The sequence below is a fragment of the Coenobita brevimanus genome, chromosome 89 (genome assembly GCF_032717465.1).
Source record: "Coenobita brevimanus isolate Jiangsu-jjx chromosome 89, ASM3271746v2, whole genome shotgun sequence".
NCBI classification, from domain to species: Eukaryota; Metazoa; Arthropoda; class Malacostraca; order Decapoda; family Coenobitidae; genus Coenobita; species Coenobita brevimanus.
Window position 1 is genome coordinate 28,011,339 of NC_137042.1, and position 19,777 is coordinate 28,031,115.

At 41.0% G+C, this 19,777-nt stretch overlaps 1 protein-coding gene across 1 annotated transcript in view; it reads right to left on the reverse strand.

Moving 5' to 3' along the window:
* LOC145411424 (uncharacterized) overlaps nucleotides 1-19,777 on the reverse strand; it is a 532,564-nt gene that overhangs the window by 507,440 nt on the left and 5,347 nt on the right. Inside the window, exons 5-11 of the mRNA XM_080281464.1 lie at nucleotides 16,855-17,083; nucleotides 16,356-16,571; nucleotides 14,795-14,899; nucleotides 14,233-14,314; nucleotides 12,990-13,079; nucleotides 12,662-12,668; nucleotides 7,280-7,339 (exon numbers count right to left, since the gene is read on the reverse strand). Of these exons, the coding sequence (XP_080137590.1) occupies nucleotides 7,280-7,339; nucleotides 12,662-12,668; nucleotides 12,990-13,079; nucleotides 14,233-14,314; nucleotides 14,795-14,899; nucleotides 16,356-16,571; nucleotides 16,855-17,083 (789 nt within the window). The remainder of the gene's footprint in view (nucleotides 1-7,279; nucleotides 7,340-12,661; nucleotides 12,669-12,989; nucleotides 13,080-14,232; nucleotides 14,315-14,794; nucleotides 14,900-16,355; nucleotides 16,572-16,854; nucleotides 17,084-19,777) is intronic.

Here is a 19,777-nt window from a genome sequence, read left to right on the forward strand (position 1 = left end):
CTTCTCTCCAAACGAACCCCGGCAACTTCCACTAACTTTTTGCAGTCTTGCCGCCACTTCCATGATGTAATTACGATGTTTGTGCAATCAAATCGCCGCCAAGGACGCCAACACAACCTACACGTTCGTAACGACGCGTTGCAATGCTGCCCCATCCCGGCGTCCTGGCACCTGATTGGACAGGTGCGGTCACGTGATCAGTAGCCTCCACCAAACGTAATAAGATCCAACAAATCTTCACACACCTGTCATTTCTTTCCGCGGTTGTCCAGTTTTAAATTCCTCGTTGTAACACAGTGGCGGCAAACCCGACCTGAGCGATGAAAAATGACTCACAGATTCTTATCTTACGTATCGTTTAGAAAACGGGAAGACAAAGAAGATGCGCGAGCCTGTTGGCCCCTGTTGGTGAGCGACAAGGCCTTCCACCTCCATTACCAATGAACCTATGACATTACCAGTTAATTACATACTGTAATTTTGTTTTCTTAAAGCTGGGATGTACTTTTTCCTACGGAGAAAACACTCTCAAAATCAATTACCTACATGGTTTCCTGCACCCTTCCTCTCTCCTCTCAGCTCCCCTACTCTCCGTTTCTCCCTTCCCTCCTACTTCTCCGTATTTACTCCTTACTTTTCTCCCTTCGTTCTTTTCATCTCCCCTCTCCCGCATGGAACTCTATACATATTTCAATTAATCCTTTTACCTCAATGGACTCATTAGTAAATCCTTTCACTATATTCAAACGGATTTATTTAGGTTTTGGTCACTTCCCGGAGTAGAGTTTTTAAAAAATCTCCATTAAACCTGTGTATTTTTAAAGTTCATTACAGTCTTCTTTTTTGGTTTTTCTTTTTTTGTCTGACGGCACTTGGGAACTCAAAACTTTAATACTATGCCCTGGTTGCATGAAATTCGATGCGTCTTAGTTATAAGGTCGGACTGAGTCTCATTGGTTGCTGGTCAACTCAACATTAATATCTGACTACACTTGGCCAACAACTGAACTGAAAGGGGTTAGAGATCCTTGTCAGACTAGAATAAACAAGCTTCAATACTCCTAAATACATGAGAATAAACACACTAGAATAAATACGGTACAATAAATACCCTAGAATGAACACACCAAAATAAACACACTAAATACACTGCAATAAACACACTATAGTATCGCCAATTAGCATCAAGAATCAAACCTGAAAGACGTCAACTCATGGCAACAGAACCACGTCAGACCAAACTACACTACCCTTTCCTGCCTGTACCTCTCATCACCCAAAGGTCCCATTCCAGTCCTCAGTTACATTGCCCGACTTTTCCCTTGATGCCGTTGGGAATATTCAGACACCCACTGCCTTGGTCTGGCTTCCTGTATAGCATAATCTGTTTTCCCCAGAGTGAATTTGCCTTCCTATCTTGCTGTTTAACTTCTAATCCAACTTTCCTACTCCACTGGTCACTTACATTTCCCAGCTTTTCCCGAATTGAAGTTTGGGATATTTAGACAATCTCTCCCTTGGTCTTACTTCCTGTACATAGTGTTTTCCCACGTAGAAATTCCATATATCCACCTACCTAGCCATCTATCTGCAGCCAGACGCCTTAATCCTTTTTCATTTTCTGTGTGTGTGTGTGTGTGTGTATGTGTGTGTTTGTCGTAAGATGATGGGGAAACTATTACATCCGGATTGCATACTTGGCAAGGGTTTAATTCCACTAGCCACAATACAATCCCCTTTCTTAACACAATCTCTTTTCCTCCTTCTCCCCCTCTGTTCCTTCCCGATCCCTATTCGTCCCACCTTCCCTTCCTCCCCTTTCCCCTCCCTCTCTGCTATCCTTCCTTCCTTCCTTCCTATTTCCTTTTCTTCTCCCTCTCCACATACCTCCCTTTCTACTCTCTCTCTCTCTCTCTCTCTCTCTCTCTCTCTCTCTCTCCACTTCCCACATAATGTTGACCCAAGGGAGGTGGAACAGAGGGAAACTAATGCACCAGAAATATTTACGATACAAGGAGAGAGAGAGAGAGAGAGAGAGAGAGAGAGATTACCCGCTGATTGGTTCATCTCTTGTGAATGATGCAATTACGTTTTTTCTCCACTGTCTTGCTTCCTGTGTCCATCTCTCTGAATTGCTTCTATTATTTCGCAACTAGGTCGTCTAATTCTTTGTGCCATTGCTACTCTCTCTCAATGTATGTATGTCTGTATATATGGGCACTATTCACTTCCCATTCAAACCAAACAAATATAAATAAATAAATAATATATAAAAATAAAAATCAGACAAAACGAAATCTTTCATTATAAAATCAACTAACATATGAGACTTCTTTATCTTAAAAATTCCTTAAGATTGTTTACGCATCCGACCTTACGACAATGGGAGGCTTGTGTATGGAACCAATTAAATATATCCACATAAGTAAGCTACAATCAGTGTGAAATAAAATAACCTTCAATAGTTATTTCCATCCTTTGTAACGAAAATTAATGCTGAACTTGTTTTTATATCCCTTGTAAGAGGTAAACTGCGTATTTCATTGTCTTCGGTACGCCATGTCGGGATCTGGATGTGACATGGAAAGCGGGAGGAGTGTTTTGATTGAAGTGGTTGCTGAAGGAATGGGAGTAAAGGAAGGATTACGAAGGAAGGAAGAAAGGAGTGATGGAAGAATATGACAAGGAAGGAGAGGAAGGAGTGATGGAAGAATATGAGACAAGGAAGGAGAGGAAGGAGGACAGTACGGAAGGAAAGGAAGAGATAAGGAGGGAAGGAAGGAGTGATGCAAAGAGTATGAGACAAGGAAGGAGGGGAAGGAGGAACGTAAGGCGTAAAGGAGAGAAACGGAAAGGAAGGAGAGTGAGAAAGATGAAGGAAAGGAAGGAAGAAGGAGAGGAAGGTAAAATGTGTGAGCTTTGATCTACGTGTTGTCAGAGCCTGAGTCTTTGACAATGGGTACAACACTGACTCTCTCTCTCTCTCTCTCTCTCTCTCTCTCTCTCTCTCCAGTCAGTCAGGGAGGTAGGAACGTCCTCCGAGAATCTAATTAAATCAGGCCTTTTTGTCTCCTCCTGTGTATACGAGGAAATGAGAGAGAGAGAGAGAGAGAGAGAGAGAGAGAGAGAGAGAGAGAAGGGGGGGAGGGGACTGGAAGGAGGGAAGAAGGAAACATAGGCTGGTGAAGGTAAAACGGAAAGAATTTGGGAAAAAAGGAGTGAGCGTTATCATAACACACAGTTTCAACACACACACACACAAACACACACACCACACGTAAGCCGATATGGTAATGGGTAAAGGCAGTGTGAGACCTGGCAATTTTCATGGCAGGAGAGGCGTGGATCAGGAAGGGAAAAATATATTGGAGCGCCAGCAACGTATTGAGGTTAAAGGTAGCCTACTTCCAGCTGAATAAAATCGTCTGGCTGTAGCTGCAGTTAGAGTTGTTAAGCCCATTATATGATTAAGGGCAACTTTTTTTACACTCAAATGATTCACCTAAACAAAAAAAGATATGGGGAAGACTTGGAGGAGGGGGGGGAGGTAGGAAGGTAGAAGAAAAGGAGTATTGAGGAGAGTGAGGGAGGAGGAAGGAGGGAAAGAAACGGAAGACGGAAGCAAGGTGGTCACTCGCTCCATCACTCTCTCAGTTTCATCACCAAAGTGGAGGACGGCCATTAAGCCAAACTCGAAGTACTAATGGACGGACACAGCGTTGGGTAAGTAAAATACCCTCTTCCTTCCTCACCACCCCCACCCCTCCCCCTCAACCCCCACTCTTCAGGCAAACCCCCTTTACCCCCTCCTCCCTGAACATCCCTACTCTCTCCCCTTCACCCTTAAAAATAAAAAATAAAAAAAATCATCCCCATCCTTCAAACCTCCACTTGTCCCCCACCCCTAAACTATCACCCCTCACTCCCTTTCAACGCCTCAACCTCAATCTTCAACCCCCTTACCCCTTCAACTCCATCCCCTATCCCTTCAACCACCTACTTCTTCAACTTCCACTCCACAAAAAATATATAAAACATACCATCGTCTTATGTGTGGGTGGGTGGGGGAATATGGCATATCACATCATACTGACTGTCAAAATCAGTCGTACCCTCATTGACTTCGGAGATCCGTAACACCCTCTTCCTCAGCGATTTATTTTGCACATGACACCTTAAGATCCTCTAGTGAGATTCTAATGCACGCTATAGGCTATAGATTTTGGAATTTCTCTCGATATATATATATATATATATATATATATATATATATATATAGAGAGAGAGAGAGAGAGAGAGAGAGAGAGAGAGAGAGAGAGAGAGAATTTAGAGAGATAGATAGATAGACAGATATATAAACAGATATAATGATAACGCGCACAGGAGTATTAAGGTGTTATAAGCAGAATAAATCGTAAAAGAGCTGATGTACCTTTATCCAGAGCAAATACGGCTCAACAAAAATAAATCGCATGGGAAAAGATGTAACGAAATCATCTTTATACCAGAGGGACTCCGGTGTAATCGGTAATAAAACGTTGAAGGGGAGTGTAGTTTCGTTCGAGTGCCAAATGGGTTGTGTGGCGCCCATTCCTTTCCCGCGTAAACACCGTGCTGTGGCATGCATCGTAAACGTACCCACACGCTATCGACGCAGTAAAAAAAAAAAAAAAAAAAAAAAAAAAAGCCATCTACGTGTTTAGTCTTTACACACTGCCACAAATAAACTAGGGTCAAAAAGCTTGCTCTCGGGTCCAGTATACTTGACAAGAAAATTTACACCGCTTTCCTGAATTTCGCCTATTCTAGTGCTTCGGTGGACGATCTTAAAACCTAAGAAAAAAATCTCACGAGATCCAAAGTTAAGACTGAATCTGACCATTTATATGCGGAAACCCCAAGCTAGACCCTGATAGATCATATAACCCCGTTCGGTGACAGGAGAGCGCTACCTCTCCCAGCAGGGCAGCTACTCGGGAGGGGCGTGAACTCTCGACCCTACGACCTAGAGTCAGGCGCTCTACAACTGACCCCGGGTTAAGATTGATCAGAATTTATCATCTTATATTTTTCACATCAAAAAACGTTTTTTATCTTTAATGGGTCAGCAGGACTACTGCAGTTAAGCTCCTAACATATTTGGCTGGACCACTGCAGTTATTCTCCTATCTTATAAAAACGAAAAAATAAAACACAAGCTCTCATTGACGTAAGAGTCCATGTAAAATATCTGATAAAATATAAAATCGAATGTTTTCACACACACCAGAGAGAGAGAGAGAGAGAGGGTTGGGGAGGTCAGCGGTTGACAGCCACTTCCATTAGAAGTATGGATTGCGAGTCACACCAATGGGATTTTAATGAGTCTTTTGGAGGGGAACGAGATGAGAATGAGTTGAGGAGGTAGGAAAAGGGGAAATGTTCCCCCGAGCTAGACTTTATTCGATCATATAGCCCTGCTAGGTGACAGGAGGGTGCTACCCCTCCTGGCATGGCAAACCGGGCGTGGATCAAACTCACGACCCCCCGTTCCCGAGTCCGACGTTCTACCACTGAGCTTCCTTTCCCCTGGGGAGGTAGGAGAGATGGGGGAGGGGTGGAGAAGAAACAGTGGGGAGAAAAGATGGCGGGAGAGAGGAAAGATGGAGAAGTGAGAGGTACAGAGGATGGCGAGAGAGAGAGAGAGATGGAGATGGGGGGTCCTCACTTATAGACTGGTTAGTGGTTACTTCTTCACTACGTTGACGTATATGTAGATGAGGGAACAATGAGGTTTAGTTTTCGGGAACGAAGCACTTCACTCCCGTACACTTCAGCGACATCACACCACACCACCCTCACACTGAATCACACAATATTACCCTCCCACACCACATCAAACACCATAACTACCCTTTACACCGCACCACACAAAATCACTTTCCCATACCACACACCATACCACCCTTTGACATTACACAAAATCACCTTCGGCTATACACCATACCATTCACACCGCACCAAAATCACTTTCCTATTTATTTATCTATCTACCACCTCTTTGCTTCTTTCCTTCCCTACTCTCTCTCCCTCTCCTTCATTTCCTCGTGCGTGAATGACCGAGCGACTCCAACTTCAGATTAACAATATTTGCATAGCATGCGAGCAAAGTAAATCCCGACTAATGCGTTTCCAAATGTTTGCTCTTCTTAAGTTTGGCTCAAGGGTGCTGCTGGAACGTGATGTATTTTCACATTCACTTAACGTTTTACATTCCTGGACACCCATTTCCTGACATTCATCATCATCATCATCCAATCCTACGTTGCCCCATGAGAAGCGTAGGAGCCCGGGGCTAGGCAAGTTAGTTCTGACATTTAAGATGAGAGTGACTGGCCTCACTCATCCCTGAGTGGCATTATATGAGCAATACACTCCAACCACCCTTTGGACATAAACCTTCACAGGCTTAATCCGACTGGAGTGCCGTAATTACCCACTAAACCACCAAGCGCCATAATTTGGTTATATGGTTACCACCCAGCAAAAGTAAATTGTTCCCTGGTGTACAGGAAACCATTTGGCTTGTCACTCAGTGTTGACTCACCCATAGGCAGAAGGAAGAGGAAAGTATGAAGTAAAGAACGACAGAAGAGGAAGGAAAGAAGGAAGGAGGAAAGGATAGACACCCGAGAGCACCACAACATCGGGTGAGTGGATGGTAAGCACCCACACCTACCACTAAGGCGTTTTACATAATTCCTTTCATCCATTTACAAACATTTGACACAGTATCTGGACATACATTTACAAATTTTTTATACCTCCATCCACTCATTTACAAACGTTTTATACTCCATCCAGTTATTTACTAAACGTTTTTTATCTCTATCCCTTCACTATCAAACATTTAATACTTCAATCCGGTCAACAAGCAGCACAACAATGCACGGATAGCCCTCTTGATGCCTTACCTCATTTTGTAAAAACCTTAGATATGCTGGATATCCTTAACTGAACACTTATACAGTATTTGCTGGATTTTGACAGCTCTTCTAATCATGGAGGGAAAATAAAAGCAACGTCACTGCAAATGATCACAAAAAACAAAGTACTAAAGTCAAAAGGAAGAGAAACAGATAAATTACTGCAAGAGAGAACATTAACTTCGGCCATAGGCAGTTGTACCTATCCTATCAATTTCAAAAGTCTATGTGAAGCTGCATGAAACTGACTGCTGAGAGTAAAATAAAACTGACGTCCTTGAGCAGATGGGGTTAAAAACTAATTAACACCATACCTTAAGCTGCGGTTCCTTGACGGTGGCCACGAAGTCAACGATGCTGCCTCCCACCACCACCTGCAGGCATTACCACCACCACTGTCAACACTATCATCATTAACATCCCAATCTCTTTTCCCACCCAAAGATGAAGTGCAGTAGGGTTCAGATAGCAAGAAAGGAGACAAACATGCTATCAACAACAGCATAAAAACGAGAGAGAGAGAGAGGGGGGGGGAGGCTATTTTCAACACATAATCCCTGTTCTTAATCAGGGATGTTCTAAAAGATCAATTTGGGTGGAGGAAAACTAGCAAAAGTCAGCTTTATATAGCAATGGGATTCTGATTGGCTTTTTTTTTTTTTTTCATCTTCAATGGGGTTGAAATAAAGAAGTACTGTATATCCAAAAAGATAACTTACAACAGGTGTAAGAGGATGAAGAGGAAAGATATGAGAAGAGAAGGTGTCTGAGGGGGAGTGAGAGAGAGGGGAGATGGGGGGAGTGAGAGGGAGGGGTGGTGGGGAGCGAGAGAGAGAGGGGAAATGGGAGAGTGAGAGAGGAAGTGGGGGAGTAAGACGGGAAGTGGGGGAGTAAGACAGGAAGTGGGGGAGTAAAACGGAAAGTGGGGGAGTGAGATGGGAAGTGGGGGAGTGAGATGGAGGTGGAGAGCAGTTAAGATGTAAAGCAAAGGAAAGAGTGGGGAATGGTTACAATGAGAGGAAGGGAAATTATTATGAAAGCCAGGCAAAACAGTGAGGTATGTTATGGCTGAACTAGTGAGGTGGAGTGGGACTGAAAGAAGGAAGATCACCAGTGCAGTACATAAGAGGTACTATCACAATCAACTACCACAGTCAAAAGTTTGCCAATATTTCTATTCCAGTTGTAGCAATGAGACAATGTTACATGAAAAATTTCTGTGATATTAACATGAACCACACACCAAAAGAGTATGAGAAAGAAGGCTACTCTCAGATATCTGGAGAGAGAAGAGGAATTTGGAAGGCAAGACGTGATGCTGGAATGGGATGGTTGGCAAACTTTTAATTGTGATGTTACAGTGCGTGATGGTGATTAAACAGAATCAGGTTGCAGAAAATGGGAGAAAAAAAATGACTATACTAATTTAAACCCATTCAGCATTAGGACATCCTTTATACTGTAATGCTGCTATATAAAGATTATTTTTATTTAGTTGGAGATATTTTATGAACTGGAAGGGTTAGAGATACTCTTCATAGTTCTTCCACCAGGGAGCACTCTTAAATTTTTAAAACTTGTCTGGTAGCAGCAATAATAAACTACAAAATGACATCACCATACTGAAGGGGTAAAAAGAAAAATGGAATGGGTAAATTGCTGTTCAGCAAATACGTTATGAATATTAAAGAATTTTAGATAAACCCAAATACAGATCTTCAACCTAGTACAAAATGAAAATAAAACCAACAAAACAGCACAAAGCCGGCCAGCTATGATAGCAAGCAACGAACTACACACACACACACACACACACACACACACATATATATATATATATATATATATATATATATATATATATATATGGGAAAAGCTTTGACCACAGAAAATATTAACAAAAACTTAAGGCAAAAATGTGACAGCTAAAAAATTGAGGGATACACATTCCCATTCAAATATACTAAGCCATCACTATCAATTTTGCTGTCTGTCTACATCTCAACAATCAGCTGGAGGAAGTGAGGATGGACCAATGCCCATATTCTCTTTGGTTAAGGAAGATTTCTAGCACCTCTGCCATAGCAGTTTATTTTGGTATCTGGTAAGGTAATACATTCTTGCATGCTGTTTATATGTCATCATAAAAATTTTATCAATGTACTCATATATAACATGGTGTACAAAAGAATATGTAATATACCTTATAGGAAAAGATGTTATAAAGCTTCCTAGGATAACAACAATGCACCCTTTAGATACAAGCAAGACGTGTTTACTCTACTGTAAACAATAAAGACAAAAGCATCATCAATGAAAGCTCGATTTCAAAGGTTAAAGTAGATGAAAATGCTGAGCATATAGCTGAAAGTTAATGCAAAATATTAAAAAGTCTTGAAGTGTCTACATGCGCTGTATACCTGAGTGCAGATCTGGGCAAACAGTTTGAAAATCATACTTACATATTAGCAGTGAAAGTATATGGGCCATGTTAAATAAAGAAGGCCTTCAGCCTTTGGTTCCTCCTTTTTTACATGAAAATAATCATAAAACAAGTTGTTTTAATTTAAGAATGACATTACTAAGGCCGAGATTACATCAATCATTTGAAAAACAGGTTTCTATATATTGTAACCCACAATTCATTTCTCCTTTCTCAGAGTTCATTTTGTGGCACCTTAAGGACAATCAAACCTGTGTACAAGTACAGGGAAGTGGAGCTTATCTCAACAATGCCATGCTAGGATAATACTGCGATACTTCACTGTGCTTGTACAATGGTCTGAAAATTGGGATGACCAAGATCAAAGTGCACTTGGGACCAAAACAAGCATTATGTACCTACTATATATATATAAAGCTATGGGAGCGCATTTAGTCAATGTTGTAAATGTACAGGAGTAAACATGCAAATATATTATGCCAAAATTTAAAAACCCAACCAAAGACTGAGCACATGTGTATTTTCTCTAGGTGGCTGCAAAGGGTTAGAAAGGGCAGGGCTTGAAGATGAAAAAGCATACAAGGAAATAAAGTGTAAGTTTCTCTACTGCATTACACAGTACTCTCACCCTTTCATGTGCAAAACTAGTCAGCTCCGGAACATCTTCCTCAGTCTGTCTTTGCCACTGCCAATGACGTCTATTACATTAATATGCAAGTAAAGTAACATGCCTCCTGCGCCATCAAAAAATCTGACATCAAAATGAACCATTTTTATATATGGACAACTCTGTGATGTAAATGCCTATACTTCTCATGGTATTTCCAGTGCTTGAAAATACATAAAATCTCACAACACACGATACAATATAAAATGAGGCACAAACTTAAGAGATCCATTTGTGCACATTATGAGGAGTTTCTTCACTATGATATCCACTGAATCCCCCAGGGGCAAGATACTCTGTATTTTTCTTTTGCTGACTGTACACATGTCAGGAATCTAGAGACAGAAGGCCTCCATACATTCAGCCATGACCACATCATAACAGAATTCTATGAGAAGGAAGTATTTATGACACTAACAGTATTAGGTATTATGACATCTTGTACAGTGCTTTATCAAGTTACAGAACATGCTGACTATAATACATATTTCAAAGTTTGTTTAGGATTAAATTACTTGACTATAAAATAATAATAATAATTTAATTACAAAATTTTATAACAATACTGTCATAAGCCATAGGTGTAAAAATACATAACACACTTTTACAGATGTACCAAGTAAATAATTATTTCACCTCCAGCTTTTTTCATCCATCCATCCATCCATCATCCAATCCTTTGTTGCCCCATGAGAAGCATACGAGCCTGGGGCTAGGCAAGTTGGTCCAGACATTTAAGATGAGAGTGACCAGCCTCAATCATCCCTGAATGACATTACATGAGCAATAAATCCCAACCATCCCTTGGATAGAAACCTACGCAGACTCAATCCGAATGGAGTGCCTTAATTATCCGCTAAACCACCAAGTGCCATAATCTGGTTATATGGTTACCACCCAGTATAGTAAATGGTTTCCTGGTGTACAGGAAACCATTTGGCTTGTCACTCAGTGTAGAGTCACCCATAAGCAGAAGGAAGAGGAAAGAGTGAAGGAAAGGACGACAGATGAGGGAGTGTAAAGTCACCTGTAGGCAGAAGGAAGAGGAAAGAATGAAGGAAAGAAAGGCAGAGGAGGATGGAAAGAGAGGAAAAGGCAGACACCCAAAGCAGCACTACATTGAGTGAGCGGATGGTGAGTGCCTCCGCTAGCTTTTTCTTAGCATAAAAAACAGACTATACAGCGTCTGATACATACTGGTACAGATATTTAAAGGTATAAAAATAAATAAGCTATGTACAAAATATTTACAGTACAGATTACATTAATTACAGCATAGGATCCTGCAACAGAGCTGTTAACACGTTAGTAATTACTGACATCAGTGTTGACATTCATGCAGCAAGACGACCTGCACTTCCAGAGGAATCACTGGCAATATTGCATTTCCACATGTTTATAATCATTATCATGCATTACTAAAAGAGAAAGAATTGGTCTGTGCGAAACTTGCCACAATGTTCCTCACACAAGAGAGAGCCACGCAAAAATGCTGCCACCATGTTTAACAACAAATACTATAACACTGTCATCATCATCATCATCATCATCACTGTCATCCTGGAAATTTTCACCCACAAGGATATGAGCACAGATCCAGCAACTAGGAAAGAGAGAGTATGAAGCTGGGAGAAACAACAGTACACCCAGTAAAATGACATACAATCAATTACAAATTATTTCAGCCTCTGTAATCCTCACCTCATCTATGAATCCTAGTCATCTGCACAAAACTGTATGCATTTCTTTCCAAATGAACTTCACTAACCTGTATAACTCCTTGTAATATTATGAACCAAAGTATAAAACAGTGTGTGTGAGCATTTTTTTTTTTTTTTTTTAATAATAATCACAGGGTTCTCCAACTGAAAGGCAAATGCAAAACAGATGAAAAATAATTAAATGCACAAAAATATACTGTACCCTGCATATTTTATGAAAATATGCTTTTCAATAATCACCTAACACAATTCATGGTACTGTTATGATCAATCTCCATTAATCTCTGCACAGTACTGCACATCAATTTGCTAATCAGTATCATCATCATCATCCAATAACATGGTAGTTGCTGACTGTAATTTGAATATTTTCAGTTATTAGTACAACTGATGCCTTTCTTCTTGCTGGAAGTCACTATATCCATTAGTTTTAAGTAGCTGTTGCTAACACTGACAAACACTTTATGGTACACCATACACAGAATACAGGACACACCCACATAACCTCCCAACACCAGTCATAAATTCTCTACAAATGCCATCCTGTTAAAGCAGTGAACACCTCCATCCATTCTGCACACCACAAACATACCCCTGTAACCAGACGGTACAATATAGTGAGCTCTTAAGCAATGGCACAAAGTTGATTACCACAATGTAAGTCCTCCAGCTGATTAATAATAGGAAAGAGAAATACTGTAGTTTAAATATTACCCAAGGATGCAGATATCATACCAGTTTATGTTTATACCATATGTAAATACAGTAAAAGTACTCCATGTTAAATGTCCAGGATAAGTTCTAAATTATAACTTCTTCCATACATCTACTGCTGTGTAACATGTAACTGAACCTCCTTACTTACATATTTTCTGAAACATGAACTACAGTGTACTTAACAGATGCTTTGCACATTATTATGTAAACTAGATAACTGAGCATTCATCGCAATTAAATTAAAGTACCTGTTATCAACTGACTGAGCTAAAGTGTATGACAAACGCACACAGTACAGGCCTGTAAAATGGAATGAGAAAGAGTAAATGAGAGTGTGACAAAGAGAGATGATGTGAAAGGTGTCTATGCTGTGACAGTATGATAGTGACTGTGATGTGAAAGCAGTAAGTGTGATAGAGTATAGTGATTAAGATGATGCAATGGCAATGTGTGGTGTGACAATATGAAATAATTACTTGAATGTACCAAATGAACGTACAGGTCTGGCTGGGTCATCAGCGGATACACCTTCACCGTGGCTGCTGCTAGGTCTTGCTGGCACAAAGCTGGAAAATATCAATAATAATAAAAATCATCATCATCATCAACCCAACTTAATCCACACATATAAGATTATGGTAATGAGTCACTTGTCCCTGAGCAATACTATATAAGAAATAAACATCAAGCAACTATTAAATTGTTACTTAAGCACTTTATTCTACTACTGGTATCACTTGATTAATTCAATCTGGCATTGATATCTACACCTCAAAGTGTTAATAAAAAATTAAGGATTATATCAGGAGCTAACTGAAAGTTCAGGGAATCTGACCATGAAAGAAAAATTACTAACCTAACTCCTACTTTCCACTGTCTCCTTAAAGTAGTCCCGTTGGGCATGTATACAACAATTCCAGCAGCTTTTCCAAGATTCCATGCATCCCTGGATTTGTGACTGTGTTAAGCATCTCCTGTGATTCTGCCTTATATCAAAACGGTGCCCCTTCTGCCAGAATTTCATCTTGGGGAACAGGAAAAAGTCGCTGGGGGTGAGATCAGGCAAATAGGGGAGATGGGTAGTGACCTATGTGTTTGGAAGCAAGGAACTGCCAAACTATGAATGATGTGTGGGCGGCCGCATTGTCATGGTGGAGAACCCAGTCGTTGTTCTTCCACTTGAGGACTTCCAGGAATGCATGGAATCTTGGAAAAAACGCTGGGATCGCTGTATACATGCCCAAGGGGACCACTTTAAAGGAGATGGTAAAACTAAACGTAAGGGTCAGTAATTTTTTATCTATGGCCAAAGTCTCCGAATTTTGAGGTACCACCTTGTATATGGTGCATTTTGGTGGTAAAGCCATACCACTGATTTAATAATCCTCTGCTCATCTGAAAAGCTTATATTTAACAGAGAAGTTTTCATTACAAAGAGAAATTTATCAGAAGTTACCATAATTGTGCTATGTCTCTATGAAATTTTTATGGATAGAGATGATGATGATGATGATGATGAGATAAATCTGGAGGTCACTATCTGTGGACTTACTGTATCTTACTGGTCTCAAATCTACAGTAAATGAATGGTACCATACTGTATCTTACTGGTCACAACAAACAAGGGGTACCAAGTTTGTAAACAGTTAAACATCTTCAAAACTGTATTTCTATTTATGACTATACTCCAATAACTTAATGATAAATGGATAGCCTCACCTTGAAGTGGGTGTCTGTAGCTGAGAATATGCCACTGCAATTCTGGCTCCTATTCTTGCATTATTCTTTACCAAGGCAATGTCTAATTACACCAGGTTAAGGAAATCTTTTAAAAATGACCTAAGTGAAGCAACGGTTCATAATTTTATAGTCATCATCAAAATCCAATCTTCCATATATGGGGCGTGGAGATCATAGCAAGGCACTTCAGTCTCTGAGGGGACAGGAACCTGGGATGAGAGGAAGACTCGTGCATAATCTCACCAACTCAAGTAAAGCAATAAGTATAAAGCTGCTTGCAACACATATATTGGGCAGTGGGATCATGGGACTGCCTGTACATATCTACATGAGTCCAAATACCTATCACTTCACAACAAAGAGATCTAATCAATAAATGTGAAACCAGAGCCCAAACTTTATGAAAAATATATATATATATCCAAGATTTACTTTCATTATTCTAAATTCTCACAGCTTCTTGGATAAACATTTGCAGCTTAAGTGAGAAAACAAAACTTCACTACAAACCATCAAGAGTAAATAGCATATTAAAGGATACTGGACCTGAGGCTTTGGCCACCAGTAAGTTCAGAGACTCGCTGAAGGATGAAAGGTGTAACATCCCTCCCACTAACTGAGGACTCTGCCTCCTGCACAGCTTGCTCTGGAAAATGGACAGTGAATAAACATGCATGCAGATGAAAAGATGTAATGATTCCCACTGACTGATGACAAAATTTCCTTCACAGCCTGCTCTGGAAAGTTAACTTTCATAGTCAAGACAACTCTGGCAGCTTATTACAGCTAATGTCAGATGATCTTTCTCAGCTACCACACAAGTGAGTCACTACAGCTGACTGCAAATATACTGTACCATTATCACTAACCTCTCATAGTGGAGACAACCCTCTCATGATCAAAATAACTCTTGCACTCTATTCCAGCTAATGCTAGATGACATTATGCACCCAAGGGTGAGTCAAAAGTATCTGAGAGCATTAACAATGTATGATACGGGATCAAGTTGGCTGGATAAATCCTGCCAATCCTCACTTAACCACTTCAATAATTTTTTTTTTTTTTTTAATTCTTGCTACTTTCAAATATTTCATTCAACCTACGAGAAGCTTCCTGTATTGATGGGCAATTTAAACTCTCCCTAACTATGCAAAATCATCTGGAAAAAAAAAAAAAAAAAGGGCACTGAATTGAAAGGCTTGTCTGTTTTTCTTGTTCTCGTTTTCATTTTTAAAGGCTCTAACATGCTTGCATGTTCAGCCTCGGTCACCTAATGGCATTCTCCATGCTGCTCGATCTCTAGCAGCCTCCCCATTCAGTTCCTTATCCCTGAGGTCACAGTCAATGACCTCATCCCAGGTCTTTTTTAGTCTGCCTCTCGCAACCCTACTTCCAATGTTCACACTTCTCACTTCCTGCACCCAATTGTCATCCCCCATCCTCTCCATATTCCCAAAACATCTCAATCTACCTCTCCTCATCACAACATCAATACACTCCAGTCTCATCCTACCTCTTAACTTTTCCATCGAAAACCTAACCCCCCCCCCAGGCCTCACACTCAAAGACACACTGCATATCCACGAAATCACTGTCATTTCTGTACATTTGAGCCTGCAAATATCCTCTTCCTATACTGCCAAAGTCTCACTACCATACAGCATTACACTCCTAACACATGCTGCATACAAAGATCCTAATAAAATAATCAGACATGACCTGAAATAAAAGACAAAGTAGGTAATTTAAAGAAAAAGTATTATATGGAAAGCTGAAGTGAACCTGGATCTTAAACATGCATCTATTTTGATCTGGGATGGTGGAGGGTACTGCAGTCTATCTACCTATTGCCAGACTCAATCCCACACTGGATAGGGACACATAAATCACCTCCACATTGCCCTTTCCCCAGCCACTATAGTTGCCTTTCCTACAACTCACACACCCCTCTCTCATATATCTCTCCACTCCAAGCCTCATCTCATCCTTGGTCTCCCCCTCCTACTCTCCCCCATCTCCTCCCACACATACATTCTCCTAGTCAGCTTCTCATTCTCCATCCTTCTCCACATGGCCAATCCACAGTAAACTTCGATAAATACCAATAGCCTGGTTGATAAGTTGTCCTTCTGCCTGATGCTCTTCAGGTATTGGTACCGCCACCAGCATACCAGAGTCTAATCCAAGCTCCTTCCGTTTTAGCATCATGGCTGCCACCAACTCTGGGGTTTCCACATGGCAGGGGGCAGAATATCCACTGTCCACTGTGAAGAAATCAGGGAACTTTGCACTTTCTCCCAGGACAGAAACACATACACCTGAAAGTAAAACAGGTACTATAGTACGGAAGTGATGAGTGAGAGAGTTTTACCTAAGGTTATTAGTCTTATCATGACCATATATCCAAACTTCTCTGTAATATTTTCCTAAGCTAGCATACTCTATTGATGGCCTCAAAGAATCTAGTGCCTTCAAAAGCCGTGTATCCACACTGTGTCAAGATTAAATTTCCTATTTGCCTAATTGCTTTGGGGAAAAAAGAAAAAAAAAAAAATAACATTCTGCCCTAACATCCTCTTTTTCCATGATTCTGACACCAACCTTGTGTCTCCAAATATTCTAATGTTCTGCCAACATCTAGAATGCTCTTGACCCCAGCAGACACAACCGTGATGGGAATTCTGCCCAACTCAGTGAGGTCAGCCGAGATGTCCAGTGAATTCTGCCCACCTCGGTGCACTCCTCCAATGCCACCCGTCACAAAGATGGGGATGTTGACCTTGTGTGATACCAGCATCGTTCCTGATACCGTTGTTCCTCCACTCAGACGCTGCACAAGAAATCACTCTATTACTATCATAATCGCAAATTTCCCTTAATATATACAGCACACTGGCTGAAGACATGAGGGGGAGGGTAGGAAACTCAATGGGGATCCTACCAGTGTCCACAGGATATATATTATTTCATTTATTCATCATTCATGCCTTTGAAATTCTTTATTCTATCACACAGGTGAAATCAATCAAGCTAAATTTGCCTTATCTGGATGCTCACCATCCACTCACTTGATGTAGTGTTGCTCTCGGGTGACTGCCTTTCCTTTCGTCCTTCCTTCCTCTCCTCTATTCCTTTCCTTCATTCTTTCCCCTTCCTTCTGTATACAAGTGACTACCCTGAGTGACAAACCAAACGGTTTCCTGTACACCAGGAAACCATTTATTACGCTGGGTGGTAACCACATAACCAAATTATGGCGCCTGGTGGTATAATGGGTAATTAAGGCGCTCCAATAAGATGGAGTCTGTTTGTTGGTTTACATCCAAGGGGTGGTTGGGAATTATTGCTCACATATTGCCACTAAGGGATGTGTGAGGCTGGTCACTCTCATCTTAAATGTCAGGAATGACCTGCCTATCCCTGGGCTTCTACACTCCTCATGGGGCAACACAGGATTAAATGATCATCTATTTATCCACCTACTGCCAGATGCCTTAATCCCGCAAGGGGTGGCCACAAACAAATCGTCGCCATGTCGCCCTGTCCAATGCCACTTCACTGTCTTGCTCCCAGCTCACCTCCCCCCCCTCCACTCCATCCCTCCATCTTATCCTAGGCCTCCCCCTCCCCCTCCCTCCACCTCACTTACATACACTCTAATTGTTGATCTCTCGCTCATCATCCTCTCCACATGGCCAAACCACCTCAATGTATTTCTCCTAACACTTTCTATTACATCCACATCCACACCATAGCACTCCTTCACTTCCTCATTAAAAATTTGTCAGTCTGTCTCTCCATGTAACTCCATATGTTCCTCTCACATAATTCATTTCCCATACATTAGAGTTGGTATCACAATACCATCATGCAATGACTTTTTTACTTCCATGCTCACTTCCCTGTTCCTTAACACTACTTTCAAAGAACCAGCAGCCTTTCTTCCTTGTTATACCCTCTCAAGGACTTCACCCTCTAAACTTCCATCCTTATTCATCACACTACCCACGTACTTAAACACACTCACAATTTCCATTTCCTCCTCATCCAGCTTCAGTTGTACACTCAGTGGCTTCATTTCTCTCAAAGCCCATAACTTTACTCTTCCCTACATTCACCTTTACATTCTGTTTCTTATACACACTCCCAAACTCATTCACAAAGCCTAGCAGTTGCCCTTCATCGTCACTTAACAATACAGTATCATCTGCAAACAACAGGACAGGGAGATTCTGAACACTGTCCTCTCTCATTAGGGTCACTCCAATATCCACTGCCCTACGTTGTATCTCTTTTATAAACCCATTCATATACAGACTGAAAAACCATGGGGACATGACACATACCAGTTTCAATCCAACATTCAAACAGAAAAATTCACTCAGTTCACTATCCACACGCACTGCAGCCTTATCACCCTCATACATACTCTTGATGGCATTCGATGACTTTTCATTTACTCCGTATAGCCTTCATACTTTACATGCTCCTTGTTTATCAACCCTGTCATATGCTTTCTCCAAATCCATGAAGGCTGCATACAACTTCTTTCCCTTCTCGTGAAACTTTTCCACTAAAGAGCTAATCTGATTTACACAACCTCCTCCCTTTCTAAAACCTCCCTGTTCTTCTGAACTAATTCCACTGTTATTTCTCTAACTCGGTCAATAAGTATCCTGCCATATACTCTTCCTATTACACTAAGAAGACAGTTGCCTCTATGAGTACAACATACTTCTTTTTCCCTATTTCCTTTGTACAGGGAAATAATTATACGGTACTTGACTTCCAATCCTCTAGGACTCTGCCTTCCTCCTTGGCCAATCTGCACATCTTCCGTATCCATTCTACTACTATCTCTCTCTCTCCACCATGCTTCAGCATTTCACCACACACTCCATCAATTCATGGGGCTTCCCCCATTTTGATTTTCTTCACTGCATCCACAACTTCCATCCTACTGATTCTTTCCTCTCTTCTTACCTCCCTCCTCCACTCAGTCATTCCCTAGCCACTTATACTCATATTACTTTCATTCTCTATGTTCAACAATTCTTTTTAGTGTTTTCTCCATCCGCCCACTTTTTCTCCCTTCTCCACAAGCAATATAACATTTTTTATCTTTCTCTCCCCGACTTACTTCTTTACCACCCTGTCAACATCTCTTACCTCTTTCCAGAACATTTCTTACATTCCTTCCACTATACATTCAAATTCCTTCCAAATTCCTCATCCAGTCTCTTCTTACTCTCTCTTACTAAGCTTTTCACCTCTCTTCCTCTCTATATATAACTCTCTCTTCTGTCTCTCACCTTCTTCCATGTCCGTTTCTCATCCACTCACTAAATGCTTTCTTCTTTTGTGCCACAGCCTGTCTCACCTCTTCATTCCATCACACTGTTCCTTGCACCCCTTTTAGCCTTCTCTTCACCCCACACACCACCTCACATGCTGCACAGATTTCTTCTGTGAATATCCTGCACACACCTTCCATGTCCCCCATCTCCTCCAAATTGTGTTTACC